This window comes from Lithobates pipiens, unplaced genomic scaffold, assembly GCF_037356315.1.
Source record: "Lithobates pipiens isolate NorthernLeopardFrog02 unplaced genomic scaffold, aLitPip1_a1.2 Scaffold_198, whole genome shotgun sequence".
In the NCBI taxonomy this organism is placed as follows: Eukaryota; Metazoa; Chordata; class Amphibia; order Anura; family Ranidae; genus Lithobates; species Lithobates pipiens.
This window is the reverse complement of record NW_027507769.1, coordinates 117534-141519: the sequence shown is the minus strand read 5'-3', so window position 1 is coordinate 141519 and position 23986 is coordinate 117534. Positions and strand designations below refer to the sequence as shown.

Here is a 23986-nt window from a genome sequence, read left to right as displayed (position 1 = left end):
ATCCATAACGATCTTCACCCCCGCCCACTCTGTGCCCCTCCTCCCACCAAGGCCTCCATCTGTAACTATCCCCACCCCCAACCTTCATAGATCACGCTTGCACGTACGCCGGTAGGAGTGGTAGGACGTACCTGAGTGCGCTCAGAAGAAGATTGTACTCTTTGTAGCGTCGTTGCACATTCAGAAGCTCCTCCATAGACACCATTGGTGGAAATTTGATACGGGAGGCCTTGGACTTGGCTGGGGGGTCTTGGCGAGACTTTCTGCCCCGACATGGGGTAATACAAGGTGTGCGGGGGAGGCGGATCAAGATGGCAGCCCGTGGAATCTGTAACATGATGTCACACGGAGAGCTCAGCGAGAGGAGAATATGGCGACTCCGGAGATCTACAGACACAAAACACTCCATGTTAGAAGAACGCACCGAACTCCACCCCCCACATGACCTGTCACCTCCTATATATTCCTAGCCTCCGCCCCCTGTAACGCCGCCTCCTATATATTCCTAGCCTCCGCCCCCTGTAATGCCGCCTCCTATATATTCCTAGCCTCCGCCCCCTGTAACGCCGCCTCCTATATATTCCTAGCCTCCGCCCCCTGTAATGCCTCCTATATATTCCTAGCCTCCGCCCCCTGCAACGCCGCCTCCTATATATTCCTAGCCTCCGCCCCCTGTAACGCCGCCTCCTATATATTCCTAGCCTCCGCCCCCTGTAATGCCTCCTATATATTCCTAGCCTCCGCCCCCTGTAATGCCTCCTATATATTCCTAGCCTCCGCCCCCTGCAACGCCGCCTCCTATATATTCCTAGCCTCCGCCCCCTGTAACGCCGCCTCCTATATATTCCTAGCCTCCGCCCCCTGTAATGCCGCCTCCTATATATTCCTAGCCTCCGCCCCCTGTAACGCCGCCTCCTATATATTCCTAGCCTCCGCCCCCTGTAATGCCTCCTATATATTCCTAGCCTCCGCCCCCTGCAACGCCGCCTCCTATATATTCCTAGCCTCCGCCCCCTGTAACGCCGCCTCCTATATATTCCTAGCCTCCGCCCCCTGTAATGCCTCCTATATATTCCTAGCCTCCGCCCCCTGTAATGCCTCCTATATATTCCTAGCCTCCGCCCCCTGCAACGCCGCCTCCTATATATTCCTAGCCTCCGCCCCCTGTAACGCCGCCTCCTATATATTCCTAGCCTCCGCCCCCTGTAATGCCTCCTATATATTCCTAGCCTCCGCCCCCTGCAACGCCGCCTCCTATATATTCCTAGCCTCCGCCCCCTGCAACGCCGCCTCCTATATATTCCTAGCCTCCGCCCCCTGCAACGCCGCCTCCTATATATTCCTAGCCTCCGCCCCCTGCAACGCCGCCTCCTATATATTCCTAGCCTCCGCCCCCTGCAACGCCGCCTCCTATATATTCCTAGCCTCCGCCCACTGGAATGTCGCCTCCTATATATTCCTAGCCTCCGCCCACTGGAACGTCGCCTCCTATATATTCCTAGCCTCCGCCCCCTCCCAGAGATAAGAACACAGAAGAGGGATATGTGCTCCATGCAGTCCGCCATATTTTTTTTTTTTTTTTTACTTTATTATCTGAGCCTGGAAGTGTAAATCTGACCACACCTCCTGGTGCCTGACCCCACCTCCTGCCACCCATCCAGGTGAAAGAAAAAAAAAATTATATCAATAAACTGGTTTTAATGGTCATACATATAGTGTGGGCGGAGCTCTGCCAGTCACAGGCTGGGTCACGGAAGGGAGGGAGTGGCCTGTCATTGTGTATACGCCCACATGTGTGACTATAGTCAGATGGGCTGCTGAGATGCGATAGGATGAACTGCTCAGCATAGAAACTCACTGAAAACTGAGCATGTGCAGAGCTGCCACCACTGCTCTACAAAATGCCCAACTGGGGATATGGACAGGAGGGGGACATGAGGATCAGCAGGAGCAACCAGAAAAAGAATCTTGGGCCGGAGCACCTCTCTCCCCCAACTACGAATACACTCAGAACATCTCCGCCAGACTGACATCTATTAAGAATGAGGAAGCCGAATCCGGGACATGAAGGGAGCCGCTCCTCGCTCCACCCTTCCCGGAAGAAATTCTAAGGGGAAAATGATGTCCCCTCTTTGTGCTCAACGAAGGCAAGGTCTTCCACACCTCTGGAAATTCTTCCTTCTACTGAGGGGTCCATAACTCAACATCCTCGTCCCTCAGGATTTCCCCATCAGGATCCAGACACTCCATTCCCATAAACCTGGAGTTCTGGCCTTGGACCAAGAACCAACCCAACAAAGAAGGTAGGAGAGGAGCGTCCCCTGAAAAAGAAGGTCCGGCCTGACCGGCAGAGGCCAAGGTGGGAGGAGGAGAAGGAGGAGGAGAAAGGAGGAGGAGGAGAAAGAGGAGAAAGAGAAGGAGGAGGAGAAGAAAGAGGAGGAGGAGGAGAAAGAGGAGGAGGAGGAGAAAGAGGAGGAGAAAGGAGGAGAAAGAGGAGGAGAAAGGAGGAGAAAGAGGAGGAGAAAGGAGGAGGAGAAAGGAGGAGAAAGAGGAGGAGAAAGAGGAGGAGGATGGATTTAGCTTCTGCAAGACTGGAATCTGAGAGGAAAGAAGGAAATCCCATTCTTCGGACCAATGTTAATTTTAGATTTAGTTTTATAGTCCTAGTCTTGACTAAAATCCCAAATTTTTAGTTTTAGGCGTATTTTAGTCATCTGAATTGATTTGGTCATATTTTAGTTGTCTAAAATGGTATTAAATTTAGTCGACGAAACTTCTTCCCAATCAATGAAAAATGAACATGTCTTGGGACACGGCTCCAGATGTCTCCAGACTCTCCCTCCTTTGTTCCAGACATGTCCGACTTTCCTGGTGGCCTCCATGGATGGCTTCCCTCACCGATGGGCTACCCAAAGGCCATGCTTCCGGGGGGGGCCACATGGCCAAAGGCAAGGCTTCCGGGGGGGTGGGGGGGGGCCCCCCATTTTCTCACATATAATTCCGGCACACGCGTGTTATCACCGTATAAGATCAGATGATATACACGGGTTTATTTTTAGGTTTCTCCACACATTTCTGGTTTATTATAAACGGCATCATTTATTTTCAAGAAGTTCCTCATCATCATCATCATCACATTGTTTACAGTGAAGAGCTTTGCTTTGAACACATTGAATGTTGTGTGAATATGGACACAATGTCACTAATCATCACTATATTCATAGCATTCCATAGACAACACACAATCGGGGAGAAGAGAACACGGCCTCCCATCTCTGTAGTCAACATTAAGGGCACGGCAAATCAACAGCGTCCTGCCTGAGCCGCGGGGCAATAAGTCCGAGTGACGGGGAACGGGGCAATAAGTCCGAGTGACGGGGAACGGGGCAATAAGTCCGAGTGACGGGGAACGGGGCAATAAGTCCGAGTGACGGGGAACGGGGCAATAAGTCCGAGTGACGGGGAATGGAGTCGGGGGACCTCCTTCTCGGGTAGCCCATCGGGGAGGGAAGACATCCATGGAGGCCACCAGGAAAGTCAGACATGGAAGGTGGAGACGTCATGCCGTGTCCCCAGCCACCTTCATTTCATTGAAGGAAAACGTTTTGGTGACTAAAATAACACTAATAGGCCAAGTAAAAATACAACTAAAACTATTCAGATGACTAAAAATACACCTAAAAGCTAAAATTGCCTTTTAGTCAAACCTACCACTAAAAACTAAATCCAAAACGAACATAGTGACATGAAAAAGGGCACAAGTCCATCCAGTCCAACCCGTGTGCGATTACAGGTCAGTATTACATTGTATATCATGCATGTTGTGTGATTATATGTCAGTGTTACATTGTATATCATGCATGTTGTGTGATTATATGTCAGTGTTACATTGTATATCATGCATGTTGTGTGATTATATGTCAGTGTTACATTGTATATCATGTATGTTGTGTGATTATATGTCAGTGTTACATTGTATATCATGTATGTTGTGTGATTATATGTCAGTATTACATTGTATATCCCTGTATGTTGTGTGATTATATGTCAGTGTTACATTGTATATCATGTATGTTGTGTGATTATATGTCAGTGTTACATTGTATATCATGTATGTTGTGTGATTATATGTCAGTGTTACATTGTATATCATGTATGTTGTGTGATTATATGTCAGTGTTACATTGTATATCATGTATGTTGCAGTCGGTCAGGTGATTATCTAATATTTCTTGAAACGATTGATGCCCCCCGCTGAGACCACCCGCCTGTGGAAGGGAATTCCACATCCTTGCCACTCTTACAGTAAAGAACCCTCTACATCAGTGATGGTGAACCTCGGCACCCCAGATGTTTTACAACTACATTTCCCATGATGCTCAACTGCTCTATGCAGTTTAAGGTTAACCTCTTTTCTTCTGGGGGGGCGGAGCTAGCAGCCGGCATGTGAGCAGCACCGAGTCAGAGCTCCGTACAGGACAACAGATCCTTCGGCCATCCTGGGTGTCACTGACACTGATCCTGCTCCACACAGCCTCCGGTACACTACCGTGACCCGGCGGAACACCGCGGTGAAATTACGGGGCGCACACCTCTGGAATCTCCTGCGGAGCGCCTCTCTGTTTGCGGCGGCCATGAGGCGGACGAACAAGGCCCGAGTAACACGCAGCAGAGCGGCGCTGGGAAATCCTCCTCACATCCTGACAAGGTGAACCCGCTGCCCCCTAGAGCTGAGGGACCACGCAGGGGTTCCTCCAAAGACAGGCTACCAAGGGAAGAACTAGACGGTATGGCCCATACAGAGGGGGAGGGTGAACCCTCCTTGAAGCAGATTATGGAGGCTATATGCACATGTCAGGCCGCTCGAACTGAACATATAGATGGCATAAGAGCTGAAATGTCTTTCCTAAAGAATGATGTGCAGAACATTAGAAAAAAGGGCCACCGAAGCTGAACGGCGAATTAGTGACCTGGAAGATGTAGTGCGCCCGCTGGAACAGAAGGTGCAGGATGTTCAATACGAAGTGACTGCTCATACTGATCAGCTGGAGGACATGGAGGACCGCCAGAGGAGGAATAATGAAAAGGCTGAGGGCAAACAACCTGAGCACTTTCTTCAGCTATGGCTTAAGGATAATATGGTGGAAACCACCTTTTCGTGCCCGTTTGCCATAGAGAGGGCTCATAGGGTGCCATCAACCCCCCCCCCTCCCCCCCTGTGCCCATCCACGCCCAATGATAGCCCGTATCCTGCACTTTAGAGACCGTGAAAGCGTCCTGCATCCTGCGCGCACAATGGAAATCTGCAATACAACGGAAACAGAATCTCTATATATCCTGACTTCTCTGCGGCCACAGAAGCAAAGAGCCAGCTTTGTGCATGTTAAGAAGAGGCTCAGAGATCTACAAGTGGCCTATAGCATGCTCTACCCGGCGACGCTGAGAGTGGTGCAGGGGGGTAAAGTGTCCTTCATTAACTCCCCTACTGAAGCATCACGATGGCTGGATGTTAGGGGGCGCCCGCACCCGGAAGCTGATTGCAAAGTCTACATTCTTTGACCAAACCTGCAGCAGCGCGACATCTATTCCTGAGATGAGCCAGGAGGCTGAAGATCATTTCCCTCGATTATAAAGTAACGAGTCCTTTGTGGGTCCATCTGATATCCAGACCAACCGCCTCCACCGCTCCTCCAAGATAAGTTGGGGTATGTGTTTTTTTTTCCCCCCCCCCCTATATTTTTCCCCCCATTTGGATTTTTTATTTTTTTTGCTTCTCTTGTCCGACCTTTTTATAAAAAAACCTTTTTTTTGGGATAGTAATGGTCGCCTTCCTGACTGTGCCCTGAACTATACTACCCTAGGATCTGTTCCCTTTGTGGGGTTCTCCTGGTAGGGGACAGCAGGCGAAGACAGAGGAACTTTCACCCTGAACAGAAGGGGGAACATTCTCTTGTTACCCCTCCCCCCTCCTTTTTTTCTCCCACATCTCGGGAGCCTCCCCCCCCCCTCCCTTTTTTTTTGGATGTTTTGTGTTCTATTTAATTAAATACGACCTATGACCCCCTGAGGTCGATATAGCTATGGTTATAGGGTAGAGGCGCACGACATGTTTGGGCCGTGCGCAGGGCGGGGAAAGGGGGCCGTGTAGTTCTGTTGTCTCTCTGTTTGTATCCCCTCAGGTTGGAAAAGCTGGCTGAGACCTGGATAGGTAATGTTGTCCCAAGGCTACATTATAACTCTCTTATACATAATACGTGAGATAAGTATATTATGGAATGTCCGTGGTATGAACTCAAAGGTGAAACGCTCCCTCGTCTTTGATTTTATACGATGCTATAAACCACACATAATCCTTCTTCAGGAAACATCTCCGGGGTTCCAAGGTTATGGCTCTAAAAAAAGCCAACATTATGAGAGTCATACATGCTGAATATTCCACGTTCTCCCCGGGGGTGGATATATTACTTACAAAAAATAAAAAAAGCAGCGGCTCATTTTGTGCAGGTTAAATCAGACAGCAATGGCAGATCTGCTATATTGGTCTGTCAATTGTTTAGTGAGAGTGTGAGTGTGAGTGTGAGTGTGAGTGTGAGTGTGAGTGTGAGTGTGAGTGTGAGTGTGAGTGTGAGTGTGAGTGTGTGAGTGTGAGTGTGAGTGTGAGTGTGAGTGTGTGAGTGTGAGTGTGTGTGTGTGTGTGTGTGTGTGTGTGTGTGAGTGTGAGTGTGAGTGTGTGTGTGTGTGTGTGTCACCGCCATTCTCCTTCCAAATATGGGACAGTATTCTCCATGAAGCTGTACTGATAGCACAGGGCCCACTGCTGCTGATGGGAGATTTGAATGTGGTGTCGGATGGGGTTCTGGACAGGCACGGGTGTGCATCTGGCTCACGTCATACCCTGGCATCATGGCTGGACAGATTTGCTCTCACGGACGTGTGGCGCTACAAAAACCCGGGGGGGTCAGTGCATACTCGTGCCACTCGGAGACCCATAAGACATTGGCTAGAATTGACATGCTCTTATACTCAATGGATGGTCTCCCCATTATCTCCGGGGTTAGGTACCTTCCAGGGCACTGTCGGACCACTCGCCTTTGGAGGTCACATTGGACCTAAATATCCCAACTGGGAGAAGACAATGGCGACTGCAAACACAGTGGCTGCAGGAGGAACATGTGGGAGGCTATGGGGGACTATTGGAGGAGAATGGTGCTGTGACCACGGTACACACACTGGGAGGCTATGGGGGACTATTGGAGGAGAATGGTGCTGTGACCACGGTACACACACTGGGAGGCTATGGGGGACTATTGGAGGAGAATGGTGCTGTGACCACGGTACACACAATGGGAGGCTATGGGGCACTATTGGAGGGGGAATGGTGCTGTGACCACGGTACACACAATGGAGGAGAATGGTGCTGTGATCACGGTACACACAATGGGAGGCTATGGGGGACTATTGGAGGAGAATGGTGCTGTGACCACGGTACACACAATGGGAGGCTATGGGGGACTATTGGGGGGAGAATGGTGCTGTGACCACGGTACACACAATGGGAGGCTATGGGGCACTATTGGAGGGGGAATGGTGCTGTGACCACGGTACACACAGTGGGAGGCTATGGGGCACTATTGGAGGGGGAATGGTGCTGTGACCACGGTACACACAATGGGAGGCTATGGGGCACTATTGGAGGGGGAATGGTGCTGTGACCACGGTACACACAATGGGAGGCTATGGGGCACTATTGGAGGGGGAATGGTGCTGTGACCACGGTACACACAATGGGAGGCTATGGGGCACTATTGGAGGGGGAATGGTGCTGTGACCACGGTACACACAATGGGAGGCTATGGGGCACTATTGGAGGGGGAATGGTGCTGTGACCACGGTACACACAATGGGAGGAGAATGGTGCTGTGACCACGGTACACACAATGGGAGGAGAATGGTGCTGTGACCACGGTACACACAATGGGAGGAGAATGGTGCTGTGACCACGGTACACACAATGGGAGGAGAATGGTGCTGTGACCACGGTACACACAGTGGGAGGAGAATGGTGCTGTGACCACGGTACACACAGTGGGAGGAGAATGGTGCTGTGACCACGGTACACACAGTGGGAGGAGAATGGTGCTGTGACCACGGTACACACAGTGGGAGGAGAATGGTGCTGTGACCACGGTACACACAGTGGGAGGAGAATGGTGCTGTGACCACGGTACACACAATGGGAGGAGAATGGTGCTGTGACCACGGTACACACAGTGGGAGGAGAATGGTGCTGTGACCACGGTACACACAGTGGGAGGAGAATGGTGCTGTGACCACGGTACACACAGTGGGAGGAGAATGGTGCTGTGACCACGGTACACACAGTGGGAGGAGAATGGTGCTGTGACCACGGTACACACAGTGGGAGGAGAATGGTGCTGTGACCACGGTACACACAGTGGGAGGAGAATGGTGCTGTGACCACGGTACACACAATGGGAGGAGAATGGTGCTGTGACCACGGTACACACAGTGGGAGGAGAATGGTGCTGTGACCACGGTACACACAGTGGGAGGAGAATGGTGCTGTGACCACGGTACACACAGTGGGAGGAGAATGGTGCTGTGACCACGGTACACACAGTGGGAGGAGAATGGTGCTGTGACCACGGTACACACAATGGGAGGAGAATGGTGCTGTGACCACGGTACACACAGTGGGAGGAGAATGGTGCTGTGACCACGGTACACACAGTGGGAGGAGAATGGTGCTGTGACCACGGTACACACAGTGGGAGGAGAATGGTGCTGTGACCACGGTACACACAGTGGGAGGAGAATGGTGCTGTGACCACGGTACACACAGTGGGAGGAGAATGGTGCTGTGACCACGGTACACACAATGGGAGGCCTTTAACGCTACCATGAGAGTTATTTTTGCTAAAGAGATGAAGGACTTTGCAAAGGCCCGGGACTGTGAGGTGAAACGGCTGGAATGTGACATTACTCTTGCAGAACAAACATACATACAGGACCCATCCCCGACACTAATAAAGCATGGCAGGACCCGACGAGACGGTTTAGATTGCTTTGGACGGACCGGACCACAAAAGAAACAGCTCCGGCAATCCCGCTCCATTTTTGAATTTGGGGACAAGGGTGGCCGCTTGCAAGCCTTTTTTGGCGAGACCTTTATACGCCCCAACATCTGTATTAAGTCTCAGACGCCCAGCGGGCGACCTAGTGATCCTGAACACTTTTTTTTTTTTTTTTTTTTTTTTTTTTTTAAACAAAACGAGTTTATTGGTAAATGGTACAGTATACAAGAAAAAGAAGAGTTACAGGTGTTGGTACATTTTATAGCCAATGGTAATAACAGTTAAAAGTAGCTCCATCACATCGAGAAACCCAGGGCAGATCTATAAAAATAGCGTTAAATATATATGTGTAAGCACCGTAGCAGTGTTGCAAAGTATATAGAGTAGCAGGACAGGGAGCCCGGTAACGCCTGAAAACAGATCCCTCACAGGGCACACCCATGGAAGTCTCGACTCACCAGCTAGTTTCCACAAGTATCGGGGTCATTAAGCCAAGGATCCCAAACCTTATTAAACTTGCCAGGGCACCCCCTGTGTGCATATATGACTTTCTTTATTGGCAAGGTAGAATTGACCTCAGTCATCCAAGCCCTGAGTGTCGGGGTTTCGGGCCGCATCCACAGCCGGGCAATTGATTTCCTAGCACTGAACAATGTTTCCTGGATGAAAACAGCCTTCGAGGGTTCCATCGGGGCTCCTAGCTCGAGGCCCAATAAACAAGTTTTAGGGTCCACCTGGAGGGGGGAGCCCATGTGGTCATGTAGGAAATGAACTACCTGCAACCAGAAGGCCTGAATGTCTGGACAGGACCACATTAAATTGTAGAAGGAGCATGGAGACTCCCACAGCGCGGGCACCCCGGCTCCAGGGAGGGTTTATATCTACGAATCCTGGCAGGTGTAAGATAAGACTTATGTAGGATGTATAATTGAGTCAGCCTGTCAGTCACCCTAGGGGAGACTTGTTTAACCACATCTAAAATCTCCTCCCACTCCTCCCCCTCAATCGGGCCTACATCCTCCTCCCACCTAAACCTTGCTACCTCTGTGAGACCGGCCACAGCACGTCTTCTAAGGGAGTCATAAAGTGTCGAGATTAGCTTCGTGGGTTCCTCTCCAACTATAGTACCCACTACTGACAGTTCCTGTGGATTAGGGAACCCCTCCCCAAATTGAGCCCGAAGGGCGTGGGACAACTGCGCAAAGCGAAATATTCATATATGGGGGGAGCTCGAACTCCCTCTGTAGCGCCCGGAAACCGCGTACTCCCAGCGGGGTGATGACCTGATACAAGTACACCACCCTCTGGAGGCCCAGAGACCCGCGCCCGGCAGCCCCCGAAGCTCCCCCAACTGGGAGTTGTGCCACAGGGGTGTATGGGAGTGCACCCAATCTGCGCCCAACATCCTCTGTGCAATGCCCCATATCCGCTTGTGCTGGGTCAGTAGAGGGGCACATCCCCTCATTCCCCTGCTGGACTCCCTTCCCCTAAATAAAACCTGGAGGGGGGAATGGGCATAGCTATGAGACTTCCCACACAGCAATGTCTGGTACCTGGAAGCATCCATCTTGTGTAGGTGAAAGAAGTGGGAGAGCTGGGCGGCTACGTAATAGGCGTGAAAGTCTGGGAGTGCAGCACCCCTCATATTGGTAGGATTCTTGAGTGTATTCCAAGCCAACTTGTGCCTACCGGAGCCCCAGACAAACGAGTTAAGAATAGTGTCTATAGTTTTAAAATATTTAGGGGGATGAAAGTAGAAGCCTGCCAGAATTTATAGAGGAACTTGGGGAGAAGAATCATTTTGATTAAGTTTATCCTTCCCATGACACCGAGGGGGAGCCTGGTCCATGATTGAGTTTTAGATTTCAAGTAAGAGATCAGGGGTTCGATGTTAAGGGCTATATAATCGGAGGGGTCCCTGGTTATCTGGATCCCCAGATACTGAATGGAGGCCACCCTGCACAACGGAAGGGACGCCGCATCCCGCTCCGGTGGAGAGAGGTCAATGGGGAGAATAAGTGATTTTGCCCAGTTAATGGTAAGGCCCGAGTGTTTACAAAATCCTCGATAATACTAAGAGCCGCTCTCAGGGAGGGTCCCTCATCCCCCAAGATACAGAAGCATATCATCTGCGTACATGCTGACCGTTTCCGTGATGGACCCCGCTCTAAGGCCCTCAATATGCGTGCTGGACCTAAGGGAAATAGCTAGCGGTTCCACCGCCAGGGCGTACAGAAGCGGGGATAGGGGGCACCCCTGCCTGGTCCCCCTCCCCAGGGGAAAGGGCCCCGACAGGCAACCGTTGACCACCACACACGCCTCCGGAAAGAAATATAATAACTGGACCCACTTCAAAAATTTGGCCCGAACCCGAATCGTCGAAGGCACTCCCATAAATATCCCCACTCCACCGAATCAAATGCCTTGGCCGCGTCTAACGCCACCACGGCCCTAGCGCCGCCATTGTCATGAGAGGCTTGCAGGTTCATGTGGAGTCTACGGATGTTCATCGCCGTGTTTTTACCGGGCATGAAGCCTCTTTGGTCTGGGTGGATAAGGGATAAAATATGGGGGCATAACCGGGACGCCAGGATCTTGGCCAAAATTTTCATGTCTACCTGCAACAGTGAGATCGGGCGATATGAGTCAGGGCGGATCTTTACCCGGCTTTGGGATGACTATAATCGTCGCTTGACGTAGAGTATCGGGGAGGGAATTGGACTCAAAAAAGGTAAGTATACAAATTTAGTAACTCAGGGGCCAGAACTTCAGAGTATGTTGCGTAGAAATCTAACGGTAGACCGTCACGTCCCGGGGCCTTGGCCGTCGCCAGGGACGACAACGCCGATGTCACCTCCTCCAGCGAGATCGGAGCTTCCAGATCAGTGATCTGGGCCACTGACAGCTGAGGGAAGAGAACATCCCGAAGAAAAGTCTGGGTCTCCCGAGGTGTGACCTCCACACGAGATGCGTAGAGGTCAGCATAATAAGACCAGAACATCTCGGCGACAACCCCCGGTTCAGAGACAAGAGCTCCGCTCTCATCCACCAGAGATACCACTACCGGCGGCCTCGTATCCTGATGGGCGAGGTACGCCAGAAGCTTACCCGCTCGCTCACCCTGCTCAAAAATCCGCTGTCGCGTAAAAAAATGTTTGCGCTTGGCCCGTTCAAAATGTAGCTGATCTAAAACACGAGTTTGGAGCTTAAGGGCCGAGGCACTCGCCTCGCTGGGGTGCAACGTAAACTCCCGGGTGACAACCTCCAACTGCTCCTCCGCCTGACTGATTAACTTATTAGAGGAACATTTCAATCTATTGATCCGCCTTATCAGAAAGGACCGTGCATGAAGTTTGAATGCCTCCCAGACATCTCCCCCCGCTGCCGTCCCCCGGTTAATAGCAAACAAGTGACTCCACTCCTCAGATAGGTCATCCTGCTCCCCCAGCGCCTTCAGCCAAAAGGCATTCAGGCGCCAGACTCTAGGTCCTGTCTGCTGTGTCAGCGACAGGGTGGCCCAACAGGGAGCATGATCCGATAAGGATCTTGCATGGAACCCCACATCAACTAACTGTGGGATAAGGACGTTGGATGTCAAAATATAATCTATGCGAGACATAGTGGAGTGCGTGGCCGAGAAGCAGGGAATATGCCAGGGTCGTAGGGTACCTATGTCGCCAGACATCCGTCAGCGCAAACTCTCAAAGGGTGCGACTCAGCCTAGACCCCACCTGGGCCGCGGGGGCGGAGCCACCCTGCAGCCTGTCCATGTTCGGGTTAAGAGCCAAGTTAAAGTCCCCAAGCCATATGGCAGGGGTATCAGGGTATTGGGCCATATAGGACAGTCCCTCAGACACAACGTTAGCAGAGTATGGGGGTGGTATGTATATTGCCATGAGTAGATATCTCCTGCCCTGGATAGTGCAATGTATAAAGACAAATCGGCCCTGGGGATCAGTCCATAAGTCCAGCAGATGAAAGTGTAACGCCTTAGCTATCAACAGGGATACTCCTCGAGAATAGGGAGTGTGAGTTGCGTGGTATGCCCAGCCAACCCATGGCCTCTTCTGAGTGCCAGCTGGAGCCGGCCTGTGACGTGAGTTTCTACCAGTACTATAACATCTGCTCTGTAGGATTTAAGGCATGTAAAAACGGCCGTACGCTTAAGCTTGTCCCTAATACCTCGGACGTTCCATGTTAGGAATTTAACCGGAGCCATATTATTTTATCGTTCAGGTTATACATCTGGCTGGGCGGACCGATCCCCAGTGCGGAATCCATCACATCCCTCCCAACCCCCATCCACCAACCAAACACCCAATACTGGAGCACATTCCTTGTACCATAAACTCAGAAAGTAACAAAAAAAAAAAATCAACACAAACCTGGATCCCCACCCCACCCAGCTCTCAGTCCCTCCAACTGAACCGGAGCATAAGACCCTAACTTGCCAAAGTTTCGCCCGTGTCCCCTGTAGCAAGTGCAGCCAGCAGATCCTCCCCCGCTGCCCGGATTACACGTGGCCACAGGGAGACAAACCGGGCGTTTAACTATATAGGAGGCGGTCACTCGCTGCATAAGGCTCATAGAGTAGCCCAGCGGGCCAAGCCGTGAAGGGTCGCGGCCCCGCCCCCGGTATTAGTAAAAAGGGTATTTTAAACAGCACTACATAATTAAAAGGCATGACAATAAGAAAGATAACAGTAGAAAAGGAGGAGAGGAGAGATACATAGACAGGGCTAAAAAGTAGAAGAGGAGAAGAAAAGCACATGTTACGGCAAGGTATACTAATGTTATATGGTCAGCCATGTAAAAGCAGGTAGACACACTGCAAAAAGTTTCAGGCTCCCTCCACAGAGAGGAGAACGCGGTCAGGCTCAAGCTCAGTATGTCCCATGGGAACAGTCTCAGTTCAGCAATTGCTCGGTTGAGGCCTGGTGGATGTAATAGGGGCATGGGCAGCTCTGCACGTAGCACAGAATGCCAACAGTCATCGACAGTGCGGAGCACAGCAAGAGGTAGGATAGTCTAGTCACTTACAGGTAAGAGCCAGTGTCCAGCGGTATGTAATCAAACAGGGGAGGCAAATCCCAGGAACAGTAGCTCATAACTGGCAGGACGGTCCCGCTCGCTACGCCCGGTGATTTCTTTCCGCCTCTCTTCTGTCCAGCCATTCCATCACTTGCGCCGGGTCATCAAAGAAATGCGCTCGGTCTTCACCCAGGACCCGCAGCCTCGCCGGGTACATCATGGCGTATTTGAGGTGGCCAACCCGCAGCGCTTCTTAACCTCCGTGAAGCGGGCCCGCTGCTTCTGAACTTCCGCAGAGAAATCTGGAAAGGCCATATGACCTGCCTGATACGGAATGTTGCCCTTCTCCCTGCTCAAGCGCAAAACGGTATCCCTGTCCCGAAAATTGAGCAATTTGGCGATAAATGTGCAGGGCGGTGCGCCTTCCGGTGGGCGCCGCGCTGGCATGCGATGCGCCCGCTCTACAATAAAGGTGGTGGAGAATGCTTCCCGTCCATAGGTTTTAGTCAGAAGATTCTCAAGAAAGGTAGGTGGATCGGAGCCCTCCGCACCCTCCGGTAGGCCAATAAAGCGGAGGTTCGACCTGCGTGATCTGTTTTCAAGGTCGTCTTGCTTCTGGGCAAGAAGAGGGAGTTGGCGCCTCACCTCCTCATGTGAGTGTTGGAGCGGATGCAGCTCATCCTCCACTCGGCCAAGCCTGTCCTCAGTCTCCTTCACGCGGTCTCTAAGTTTAGACATGTCCTGTCTTATAAGAGAGATGTCGACCCTGATCTCCTCAATTTTGGTGGTAAGGGAGGACTGGCAGGTGGAAATAGCCTCCAGCACCTTGTCCGTGTCATTCGCCGCTGGATGAGCTGTGGAAGGCGCGGAGGCGCCATCTTGAGCTGACTCCTTATCCTGCCTGCGGAACTTTTCCAGGGAGGCCGTCGCCGAGCCGTGTTTCTTGTAGGGGACATGTCGGGAAGAATACCACAGGGTCCTCATCCACCGATTTCCCTCAGTCATAGGCTGTCGCCGAAGCACAGGATAGCCGTTCAGGATAAACCGAGAGCGGAGCTCAACTCACTTGCGACTTACTCCATCGCCGTCCAGGCCACGCCCCCGTTTTTTTGAATTTTTACTGCGACGTTTATCAATCCCACTCCAACTGTACAGACCGAGACTCATTTGGAGGATATTGATCTCCCCACTGCTGCCCCTAGAGGACAGGGCTATTTTAGAGCATTCCATCACCTCTGAAGAAAATCGCTGCTGCCATCTCCTCCTTCGGAGCGGGGAAGTCACCTGGACTGGACGGTTTCCCCCGCGGAATGGAATCAGCTCCACACGGAGAGTTTAGTCCCTCGCCTTCTAAAGGGGTTTGTGGCTGAAGAAAGACAGAGAGAGGGGGGGGGGGGGGGGGGATCTGTCCGGAATCCACGTGCGAAGCTTCGATCGTTCCGATTCCAAAGCCCGGGAAGGACCCACGAGAATGTGAATTGTATTGACCGATCGCTTTGATCAATACGGACGCCAAAATACTGGCCGGTAGATTGCAATCGGTGATTCTCAAACTGATGAACTCCGATCAAAACGCGTTTTGTAATTCCAGGCCGCTGCACTCCATGTGAATGTGCAAATCTCCCGTGCCAATATCGGTAGCCGAGCGATCGCCTCACTCCATACAAAGGCATTCGATCCAGAACGAGAGGAAATACACGTTCTCCCTACTGGATAAAAACGGGTTTTGGGCCGAGGTTTGTGGAATTGTTTTAGATTACTATATAATGACCCCGGGCATGTATCAGAGTGAACATTTCCAAACTCTTTCCGGATTGGGAGGGGGACACGGCAGGGATGTGCCCTATCCCCCCTCTCCTTTTGCTCTGGCTATAGAGCCCCCCCAGCAGCCAAACTTAGGACTCGGGGCGACATTATGAGACTTTTGGTTGGGGGATCTGGGAGGAACGCGTTTCGTTATACGCAGACAATATGCTGCTTTATCTGGGGGGACCCTACAATCGCTACCAATGCATTTCGGGGTGATCGAGGAATTCTGAGACTTTTTCAGGGGGTTTTGGATTAATTGGGCCAAAATCTACGGCATTTCCCCTGGACCCGCAGCCAGGTTTAGTGCCCCCCCTCCTCCTCGATGCCCTCTGACAGTCACAACCCAAAATTTAAAGTGGTTGTATACTCAGTTTTTTAACTTTTACCTACAGGAAAGCCTATAATAAGACTTACCTGTAGGTAAAAAAATATCTCCTAAACCTGTACGGTTTAAAGATATTCCCCCTCGGTATGCGCCACTGACTGCAGCGGCGCATGCGCACGAGGGGATTCCCGGCCTGAAAATCCGACAGTGGCCGACCGGCCGGAATGAAATCTAACGCGCGCATGCGCAGGAGTGACGATATCGCGGCTCCGGCCACTCACAGCACCGGAGCCGCGATACCCTCGAAGAAACGCAGAGGGAGCATGTCAGCGCCCTCGGCGTGGATCAGGCCAGCTGTCGGGGGCCTCGTTTTAAGGTAAGTATTTCATAATGAGCTAGTATGAGGTGCATACTAGCTCATTATGCCTTTTCCTTTGCAGGTTGTTTAAAAAAAAAATAAAAAAAAAATATAATAATAATTTGCGGGTTTACTACCCGCTTTAAGGCCCGGTTCACACCGCTGCGGGGGAGATCCGGATGTGATTCGCACAGCAAATCACATCCGATCTCCGTAGCGATGCGAGTTCAGCCATACAGATAGTATACAGATAGTATGGCTGAATTCGCAGCGCTCCCACAGCAAACTCGCAACGGGACCCTTTTTTTGGGTCCGCAACAGAATCGGATCGCATGGGCGTTCCACCATGCGATCCGATTCCTGTGCGAGTCGGCATCGCACTGCGATATGCGGACGGATCTGGGGGTGTCATTAACATAACATTGACACTCCCAGCCGTCCGCATAGGGCAGTGTGAACTGCCGGCGGGAGGTGTGCGACGCGGGTAAACGCCGCGGATTCGCGGCGTTCCCGCATCGCTATAGTGTGAACCCGGCCTAAAGCGGAGGTCCACCCTAAAGTGGACCTTCCACTCATTGGAATCCTCCCCCTTCTGGCGCCACAATTGGCACCTTTCAGGGGGGAATGGGGGTGCAGGTACCTGTACATATACAGGTATCTGCACCCACTTCCGGGATAGCTCTCTGCAGAAGGGGCGGAGATCTATGCCCCTTTCCGAAAGTCCCCCGCTGCCTGCTGGGAAACACACGGGTCCCAGAGACAGCGGGGACCGTCCTTATTGCGCAGCCGCGACTCACGCATGCGCAGTAGGGAACCGGGAAATGAAGCCGAAAGGCTCCACTTCCTGATTCCCATACCCAAGATGGCGGCGGCAGCACCCGAGAGACGATCGAGAGATCGGCTTCGGGTGCCGACATCGCGGGCGCGCTGGACAGGCAAGTGTCACTATTTTAAAAGTCAGCAGCTGCAGTATTTGTAGCTGCTGGCTTTTAAAAAGAAAAAAAACGCGGAGTCCCTCTTTAAATACCTGGGGATACACGTTGACTTGCCTGTCGAGTCATTCACGGAGGTGAATCTCTGGCCGGGAATTAGAGAGACTTTAGGGACAGAATACAAACATGAGGAACTCCTGGCTCCCTTCATCAGGAAGAGCCGACTTGTTTAACCACCTCTCCCGGCCAAAATTCTGACATTTCTCTCCTACATGTAAAATTCATCATTTTTATTTTTTTTCTAGAAAATTACATAGAACCCCCCAATCATTATATTATGTTTTTTTTTTTTAGCAAAGACCCTGGAGAATACAATGGTGGTCGATGCAACTTTTTATCTCGCACGGTATTTGCGCAGCAATTTTTCGAACACGATTAAAAAAAAAAAAAAAAAAAAAAAAAAACACAGTTTCATGCTTAAAAAAAACAAACAAAACAAAAACAGTAAAATTAGCCCAATTTTTTTTTTTGCATAATGTGAAAGAGGAAGATACGCCGAGTAAATAGACACCCAACATGTCACGCTTCAAAATTGCACACGCTCGTGGAATGGCGCCAAATTTTGGTATTAAAAATCCTCATAGGCGAGCTTTAAATTTTTTTTTTTTACTGGTTATATGTTTTGAGTTACAGAGGAGGTCTAGAGCTAGAATTATCGCTCTCACTCTAACGTTCGCAGCCTCACATGTCTGGTTTGAACACCGTTTTCATATGTGGGCGGCACTTACGTATGCGAGCACACGGGGGACAGGGGCGCTTTTACATTTATTTTTTTTATTGTTAATTTTAATTTTTTTAGTTTGACACCAAAAAAAAATAAATAATAATTGATGACTTTTATTACTATTACAAGGAATGTAAACATCCCTTGTTAATAGGAATATGGCATGACAGGTCCTCTTTACAGTGAGATATTGTGGGGGGTCATAAGACCCGCATCTCACCTCTAGGCTAAAGAGTAAAATAAAAAATTAATAAAAACAAACACCAACACACACACACACACACACACGATCCTGGCTTCCTGCCGAATAGGCGCCGTTAATTTGAATACTGAGGCCGGGCGTGACATCATAACATCGCGACCGGCGTCCGAACGATCATAGATGACTCCGAGGACGATCTGGTCCGCGGAATCTCTATGGTAACTGGCGGGGGCCGGCGGGATCCTGTGACCGACTCAATGATGGAAGCGGTGAGTCGGTAGAAGCACCGGAGGGCGGGGCGTCACCTCCCGCCACCCGTAAGAACGATCAAGCGGCGGAACAGCCGCTATCGTTCTTATGGCGCAGGGAATCGCCGGCTGAAAACGCCGATATCTGAATGATGTCTGTGGCCTCGGGCATCATTCAGATATAACCCTCGGAAGCCCATGACGTCACATGACATAGGTTGGGCGCCAAGCGGTTAAAAATGATTTATCTCCAGAAATTCTATACATACTCTCCAACGCCCCGCGCTTTATCCCCAAGAAGACTTTCAGATTATATTGACTCCTCGCTGACCTCCTTTCTGGGGGGGGGTCAAGGCAGCCCGAGTATCATTGACCATTCTGCAAACTACCGGTGGGGGGAGGGGGTCTGGCAATCCCGAATCTTCGCATGTACTACTTGGCGTCACAGTTAGTTCAGGCTCATTGGTGTATGTTTCCACAGGCGAGGCAGCTGCGGCCTCCTCTGAACAACGCAGCGGCGGCAGTGGAGGCAGCTGCGGCCTCCTCTGAACAACGCAGCGGCCGGCAGTGGAGGAAGCTGCGGCCTCCTCTGAACAACGCAGCGGCGGCAGCTGTGGCCTCCTCTGAACAACGCAGCGGCGGCAGTGGAGGAAGCTGCGGCCTCCTCTGAACAACGCAGCGGCGGCAGTGGAGGAAGCTGCGGCCTCCTCTGACAACGCAGCGGCGGCAGTGGAGGAAGCTGCGGCCTCCTCTGAACAACGCAGCGGCGGCAGCTGCGGCCTCCTCTGAACAACGCAGCGGCGGCAGTGGAGGAAGCTGAGGCCTCCTCTGAACAACGCAGCGGCGGCAGTGGAGGAAGCTGCGGCCTCTCTGAACAACGCAGCGGCGGCAGTGAGGAAGCTGCGGCCTCCTCTGAACAACGCAGCGGCGGCAGTGGAGGAAGCTGCGGCCTCCTCTGAACAACGCAGCGGCGGCAGTGGAGGCAGCGCGCGGCCTCCTCTGAACAACGCAGCGGCGGCAGTGGAGGCAGCGCGGCCTCCTCTGAACAACGCAGCGGCGGCAGCGGCGGCAGAGGAGGCCTCCTCTGAACAACGCAGCGGCGGCAGTGGAGGCCTCCTCTGAACAACGCAGCGGCGGCAGTGGAGGGCCTCCTCTGACACGCAGCGCGGCAGTGGAGGCCTCCCTCTGAACAACGCAGCGGCGGCAGTGGAGGCCTCCTCTGAACAACGCAGCGGCGGCAGTGGAGGCCTCCTCTGAACACGCAGCGGCGGCAGTGGAGGAATCTGCGGCCTCCTCTGAACAACGCAGCGGCGGCAGTGGAGGCAGCTGCGGCCTCCTCTGAACAACGCAGCGGCGGCAGTGGAGGCCTCCTCTGAACAACGCAGCGGCGGCAGTGGAGGAAGCTGCGGCCTCCTCTGAACAACGCAGCGGAGGCAGCTGCGGCCTCCTCTGAACAACGCAGCGGCGGCAGTGGAGGCAGCTGCGGCCTCCTCTGAACAACGCAGCGGGGCAGTGGAGGCCTCCTGGCGGGCAGTGGAGGAGCTGCGGCCTCCTCTGAACAACGCAGCGGCGGCAGTGGAGGAAGCTGCGGCCTCCTCTGAACAACGCAGCGGCGGCAGTGGAGGAAGCTGCGGCCTCCTCTGAACAACGCAGCGGCGGCAGTGGAGGAAGCTGCGGCCTCCTCTGAACAACGCAGCGGCGGCAGTGGAGGCCTCCTCTGAACAACGCAGCGGCGGCAGTGGAGGAAGCTGCGGCCTCCTCTGAACAACGCAGCGGCGGCAGTGGAGGCTCCTCTGAACAACGCAGCGGCGGCAGTGGAGGCCTCCTCTGAACAACGCAGCGGCGGCAGTGGAGGCCTCCTCTGAACCAACGCAGCGGCGGCAGTGGAGGAAGCTGCGGCCTCCTCTGAACAACGCAGCGGCGGCAGTGGAGGCCTCCTCTGAACAACGCAGCGGCGGCAGTGGAGGAAGCTGCGGCCTCCTCTGAACAACGCAGCGGCGGCAGTGGAGGAAGCTGCGGCCTCCTCTGAACAACGCAGCGGCGGCAGTGGAGGCCTGCCTCTGAACAACGCAGCGGCGGCAGTGGAGGAAGCTGCGGCATGCTCATACGAGACGCTCATAAATTTCTTCTTTAGAGGTGAAGTGCCGACGGAAAGTGGCATGACTGCACTCAAACCAGCTAAACAGGTGCTAGAGACATGTACAAGGCATATACAGGGCGCACCCTCCTATCTATCGGCAAATGCCCCCCCCCTCCCCCCGTGGTTTAACCCTTGTCTGAAAGATTTTTTCCTCCTGGGATGATGGGCATAGGTGGGCGAGGCGATGGGCATAGGTGGGCGAGGCGATGGGCATAGGTGGGCGAGGCACGGCCTTGTTTATTTACATCAGCTCTTTGACAATGGGGACCGTTGCACAATTGAAGAGAGAGTTGGATATTCCGGACTCGTGGGCACCTCCAACATGCGTCTCAATACTTCTGGAAAACAGAAGAATGGAAAAATGACTTGCAGAACCGGAGCAGACAAAAACGTCTCTCTACCTCTTATGGCCAAAAAAGAGCCCAGTGAGGAGATGAGGAGCAGACGGAGGTAGAGGTCGACCGATATATCGGCCGATATTTGCCGTTTTTTAAATAATCGGCATCGGCCGCCCATGATTTCTAAATATCGGCCAGAGAAAAACCCATATCGGTCGACCTCTAGACGGAGGTGATTCCGGAGGATGAGTGAGGCCGGTGGGAGGAAGTTCAACCTCCTAGGGGCCCCACAGTCATTTCACCCGGGACAAACGTATACAAGTACCACACCTTCCCCAAATGTATTCTACCCCCCCCCCCCCGCACCTTTCCCCAAATGTATTCTACCCCCCCCCCCCCGCACCTTCCCCAAATGTATTCTACCCCCCCCCCCCCCGCACCTTCCCCAAATGTATTCTACCCCCCCCCCCGCACCTTCCCCAAATGTATTCTACCCCCCCCCCCCCCCCGCACCTTCCCCAAATGTATTCTACCCCCCCCCCCCCCCGCACCTTCCCCAAATGTATTCTACCCCCCCCCCCCCGCACCTTCCCCAAATGTATTCTACCCCCCCCCCCCCGCACCTTCCCCAAATGTATTCTACCCCCCCCCCCCCGCACCTTCCCCAAATGTATTCTACCCCCCCCCCCCGCACCTTCCCCAAATGTATTCTACCCCCCCGCACCTTCCCCAAATGTATTATACCCCCCCGCACCTTCCCCAAATGTATTATACCCCCCCGCACCTTCCCCAAATGTATTATACCCCCCCGCACCTTCCCCAAATGTATTATACCCCCCCCCGCACCTTCCCCAAATGTATTATACCCCCCCGCACCTTCCCCAAATGTATTATACCCCCCCCGCACCTTCCCCAAATGTATTATACCCCCCCCCGCACCTTCCCCAAATGTATTATACCCCCCCGCACCCTTCCCCAAATGCATTATACCCCCCCGCACCTTCCCCAAATGTATTATACCCCCCCCGCACCTTCCCCAAATGTATTATACCCCCCCCCGCACCTTCCCCAAATGTATTATACCCCCCCGCACCTTCCCCAAATGTATTATACCCCCCCCCCGCACCTTCCCCAAATGTATTATACCCCCCCCCGCACCTTCCCCCAAATGTATTATACCCCCCCCCGCACCTTCCCCAAATGTATTATACCCCCCCCGCACCTTCCCCCAAATGTATTATACCCCCCCGCACCTTCCCCAAATGCATTATACCCCACATCGACTATTTAGGATGGGCAGAAGAGATGACCCTAGTGCCAGGTGGCACCTTTATCCACATGGTGTGGGCGTGTGGTAAACACTGTTGGGTCACAGGTGTCTCACTTTATTGCAGACACTTTTGATCTCCGGAATACATGTACCCCACTCCTGGGACTCCCGGGGGGGTCGTTATATTCTTAATATCTAACATTTCATTGGCTTCATTATACTTTATTTAGAATATGAATTCTCTATAATTGTGTCTGAAAACTCGGAATCAATCGATCTCCAGATGGTGACATGTTGTAACAGGAATCAATCGATTGATCTCCAGATGGTGACATGTTGTAACAGGAATCAATCGATTGATCTCCAGATGGTGACATGTTGTAAGATTGAAAACCGGTCAGGATTTTGATGAATATTATAAATCTTATAAACGCTTTTAAAGGACATCTTCCTATGTAATGGAGATGTTATTTACAATTTAGATTCCCCCTCCCCCACTTCTTGTCATTAGAACGGTCAGCTATGTTTAAGTGATACCAGATGTTACTTACACCCCTTTCACACCACACATTAGCGCCGGCGGTAAAACGATGCTATTTTTTAGCGGCGTTTTACCACTGGATTTGCAGCGCATTTCGGGGCGCTAGCAGGTGCTTTTACCCCCCCCCCCCGCTAGCGGCCCGCAAAAGGGTTAAAACCGCCGGCAATACGCCGCAATTGGGGAGCAGCGGTGGAGGGCGGTAAACACACCGCTCCAAAGAAGCTGCTGGCAGGACTTTTTTCCCCGACGTCCTGCCAGCGCACCGCTCCGGTGTGAAAGCCCTTCGGGGGGATCACACTACACACAATGGTGCAGATTCTTTAGGGCGGATTGCAGGCGCTATTTATAACGCTATAGAGACTGCAGAACGCCCCGGTGTGAAAGGGGTCTTATGGGAACCACTCTTTAGCCCACACCCTTGTAAAGGAGGCTTTATTCTTTTGGCGCGAATTTAGAAGCTTTGAGTGATATAGGCGAAAGAGACAGTCTCTCCGATTGTGAAGACAACGTACATCCCGGCACACAGCCGCTCCGCTATTCTTCACCATACAAACGCTTATTTCCTCATCTTACATACATTCCAAAAGCACACGAGCGCAGATTATTCTTTTATATCTGAGAAACGAATGAACGATACTAGAATTTTGTTAAAATTCATGATATATCTTTATCATTTTAGTGCTAATACTCTAGCTGCTTAAATAATTTTCCTGAAGAAGCCCCACCTGGGCGAAACATGTTGAATTGCAGCTTTTTCCTTTTTTTTCCCTGTATGGACAAAAGAAATCTTGGTCAATCTTGAAACGCCTGTCTACGTATCAATGGGCAAAACTGTTTTTATGAATGTAATCTATGTAAGTTCTATTACTTTTTTGTATAACAAATAAAATTATATTATTTTATCTAATTTTCT

General features: G+C 52.0%; 1 protein-coding gene across 1 annotated transcript in view; it reads right to left on the bottom strand.

Moving 5' to 3' along the window:
• Window positions 1-23986, bottom strand: part of MRPS26 (mitochondrial ribosomal protein S26) — a 38326-nt gene that overhangs the window by 6721 nt on the left and 7619 nt on the right. The window contains exon 2 of the mRNA XM_077493997.1: window positions 132-387. Coding sequence (XP_077350123.1) covers window positions 132-337 — 206 coding nt within the window. The 5' untranslated portion in view covers window positions 338-387. The remainder of the gene's footprint in view (window positions 1-131; window positions 388-23986) is intronic.